Here is a 3,099-nt window from a genome sequence, read left to right as displayed (position 1 = left end):
CGCAGCCGCCCGGCTGGCTGGTGTGCAGCTCCTGCGGGTGTAGCGGGAACTGTGGCTCGAGTGGTATGACCGTCAGCTACGCTAACTATTTTCAGCACCCGTTTTCAGGACCTTCAATGTTTACTTTTCCGTTTCTGCCCTTCAACCCCTTGTGTAGTAACGGCTACATCAACACGCAGCAGTACAACAGCAGCACGACCTTCCCCGTGGTCCACACCGCCTACAACAGCGGTATCGCGCCGGACTCCGTAATGACTGGGCAGTCGACGTTTGCGGTACCGCCAATGCAGAACTTTATGGCAGGGACAGCAGGGGTGTATCAGGCACAGGGAATGATGGGAAACAGCAATGGTTCAAGTCACAAAAAAAACGGGAACCTCTCCTGTTACAACTGTGGGGCCAGTGGTCACAGAGCTCAGGACTGCAAACAGCCTCCGATGGATTTCAATCGCCAAGGTAAATGCAGGCGGAGGGACTGACGTGGGACGTGGCTCGCACGCGGAGCGTTGCCTTGAGCCCAGGGGAAGGGCTGCGTACCCCGGGGCGGGAGGGAGTCTGATGGCAGTGCCCGATCTTTTCCTTTCTGACTTGCACTAAAAAAAAAAACAAACCCACCAAAAAATCTCATTCTTGGAAGCCGGTGGTTTGGGGCTACATTTACAAAAGTTGAAACTTAAGTTTTGCACAGACCCAACATGAGGAGAGGGCCCAGGTTAGAGCCCTGGGTCAGACCCAGGCACGAGGAGAAGGCCCAGGTTAAAGCCCTGGGTGAGACCCGGGCACGAGGAGAAGGCCCAGGTTAAAGCCCTGGGTCAGACCCAGGCACGAGGAGAGGGCCCAGGTTAAAGCCCTGGGTCAGACCCAACATGAGGAGAGGGCCCAGGTTAAAGCCCTGGGTCAGACCCAACACGAGGAGAAGGCCCAGGTAAAGCCCTGGGTCAGACCCAACATGAGGAGAAGGCCCAGGTTAAAGCCCTGGGTCAGACCCAACACGAGGAGAAGGCCCAGGTAAAGCCCTGGGTCAGACCCAACATGAGGAGAAGGCCCAGGTTAAAGCCCTGGGTCAGACCCAACACGAGGAGAGGGCCCAGGTTAAAGCCCTGGGTCAGACCCGGGCGCCCTGCAGGGCTTGTGCGGTGGGAGGGAGGCAGCTTCCGTGGCCAGACTGCAGAGGAATCGTTGCTGCTGCTGACACCGCCTCATCCAGGTCATCCTTGGTTGGAATTGCAAGTTCCCCGGGAAGTTTACAAACTGAACGTCTCTGTTCCCCCTTTCCCTTCCTCCCTGAAGTAATAACATGAATGAAGGAGTGCTGTTCACATGCTCTTGAAGGTCCCGTGTTTGCCCCTACGCTTATTTTGTAGGGCATCTTGCTTCGGGGGTCACAGCACAGACTTCTCCAGGAGAGGCTTGAAATCCTTAATTCGGGGGGGAAGCAACTAAGAGAGAAACGTCACCGTACCGAGAGCACTTTCTAGTTCCATTTTTCTTTATTTTGATTGTGTTGAGATACTTTGCATGTGGCTTAAAAAATTAAATACAAACTCCTGACCGGAGGGAACAGCACTGAGGTCTCCTGTTTTACACTGTGCCTTGTCCATAGCATATCTCTGCATTCGGTTTTATGTGGTGTGGGCAAGATCTCAAGTATTTGACCACTGCAAATGAACAGTGCTAAAATCTTAATTAGTGGAGTTTCTGTGGCTAATATTTTGATATGACCAGCGGGGAAGAAGTGATGCTGCCTCATCAGCCCTAAGCAATGCACTCTCCTTTTTAAGCTGGATTTCATTAATTAAATTTCCATTTAAGCTAGCCCAAACGAATTTTTGCCAGCCCTAAAACTACATCTTGAGCCGGTGATTTGAACCGTGTAAAGCTATGCTTTGATTTTCCTTCCCGCCAGCTGCGGGCAGGCCCTTGCCAGCCCCTTCCACGGCTTCACCGCGGCGCTGCGAGCTGCTCCTACGCCGCAATATTGCGTTACGTGTCTGATAAGAAGCGGGCGGGTTTAGAAAGGTTCTGAGCTGTAACGGATGTGAGAAGGTTGACGGGTGTTTAATTCTTCTGTTTCCTCTCCCCCAGGTACGTTTAGGCTGAAATACGCTCCTCCTTCTGAAAGCCTTGACTCCACAGACTGATGTTGTATCATCTGGCAAGAAAATACTGTAAGCCATGGAGATCAAAGGAGATTGAAATACAAAACTGAGACGTCCAGTTGCTGTTAAGCTTAATGTATTTTTTAATCCAAAGGTGCTTTACTTTATTAGACTAGGTAGAAAATCTAGCTTAGGGGTGCATCAAACCCATTTTTGATTGCCAAATTCAAGCTTGGATCTTGTTGGAACTTCGGACCACGTGTCATAGGACCGATGCGTACTGGATGGACGGTGGAGCTGGCCAGCTGCGTTTTCTGTTGCAAGTACAACATCCGATGGACTTTTTTTTTGTTTGTTTGGGGGTTTTTTTGCTGGAGAATGTTGCCGTATGTGGACTTTCTAAGGTGAAACGTCTTAACTCCAGGGCAGCTACAGTCTGAAGTGGAAGCTGGAGGCTGAAGGTAGGAGCGGCCGTTCGCCAGAAGGACTTTGGCACCCCTGGGCTAGGTAAAATGTCTACTTTTTTTCAAAAGTGATCAGGCACTAATCTCTGGGATTTTTAAGGATTGCACTACAGAAGAATGTAAAACTCTTCGAGCTTTCTGCACTTTCAGCAGACAGTGTCACTCTGAGACCAGTGCAAGAGGCAAAGAAGTTCCGACTTTTAAAAATTGGCACCAGCAGGCTATGTGACTTCACTACACAATAAAAATCTTAAGTAAGTCTCTCCTTTCCCTTCCAAAAGAACACGCATGGCAGTTTCGGTTCCTTCTGGAAACAAAACTTGTGCTTCATTGTCTCACTTACTGCTAGATAGCGCTGGGTTCCCAGCAGAGGAACAAACTTAGTTTCCAAGGGTCCAAGTCCCAGAGACTCCAGAGTCATAAAGGCTTCAAGGATCTTTTCCTGTAATACACAAACCAACCTTTACGTCCTGTTACTGTACATAGGTCTCTTTCACAGAAACCTTATTATTCTGCTTTTGTAAATGAATTTTAAA

At 49.7% G+C, this 3,099-nt stretch overlaps 1 protein-coding gene across 1 annotated transcript in view; it reads left to right on the top strand.

Annotated features, from left to right (window-relative positions):
- The window catches only part of ZCCHC14 (zinc finger CCHC-type containing 14), a 52,565-nt gene extending 49,466 nt beyond the window's left edge, over nucleotides 1-3,099 (top strand). Inside the window, 2 exon segments of the mRNA XM_035889655.1 lie at nucleotides 1-456; nucleotides 2,086-3,099. The exon segment at nucleotides 1-456 is cut by the window's left edge and continues 1,014 nt beyond it. Coding sequence (XP_035745548.1) covers nucleotides 1-456; nucleotides 2,086-2,141 — 512 coding nt within the window. The 3' untranslated portion in view covers nucleotides 2,142-3,099.

Source organism: Egretta garzetta, unplaced genomic scaffold (genome assembly GCF_000687185.1).
Source record: "Egretta garzetta isolate BGI_Z169 unplaced genomic scaffold, ASM68718v1 scaffold422, whole genome shotgun sequence".
NCBI classification, from domain to species: Eukaryota; Metazoa; Chordata; class Aves; order Pelecaniformes; family Ardeidae; genus Egretta; species Egretta garzetta.
Note: the sequence above shows the minus strand (reverse complement) of the source record. Positions and strands in the feature narration are given on the sequence as shown.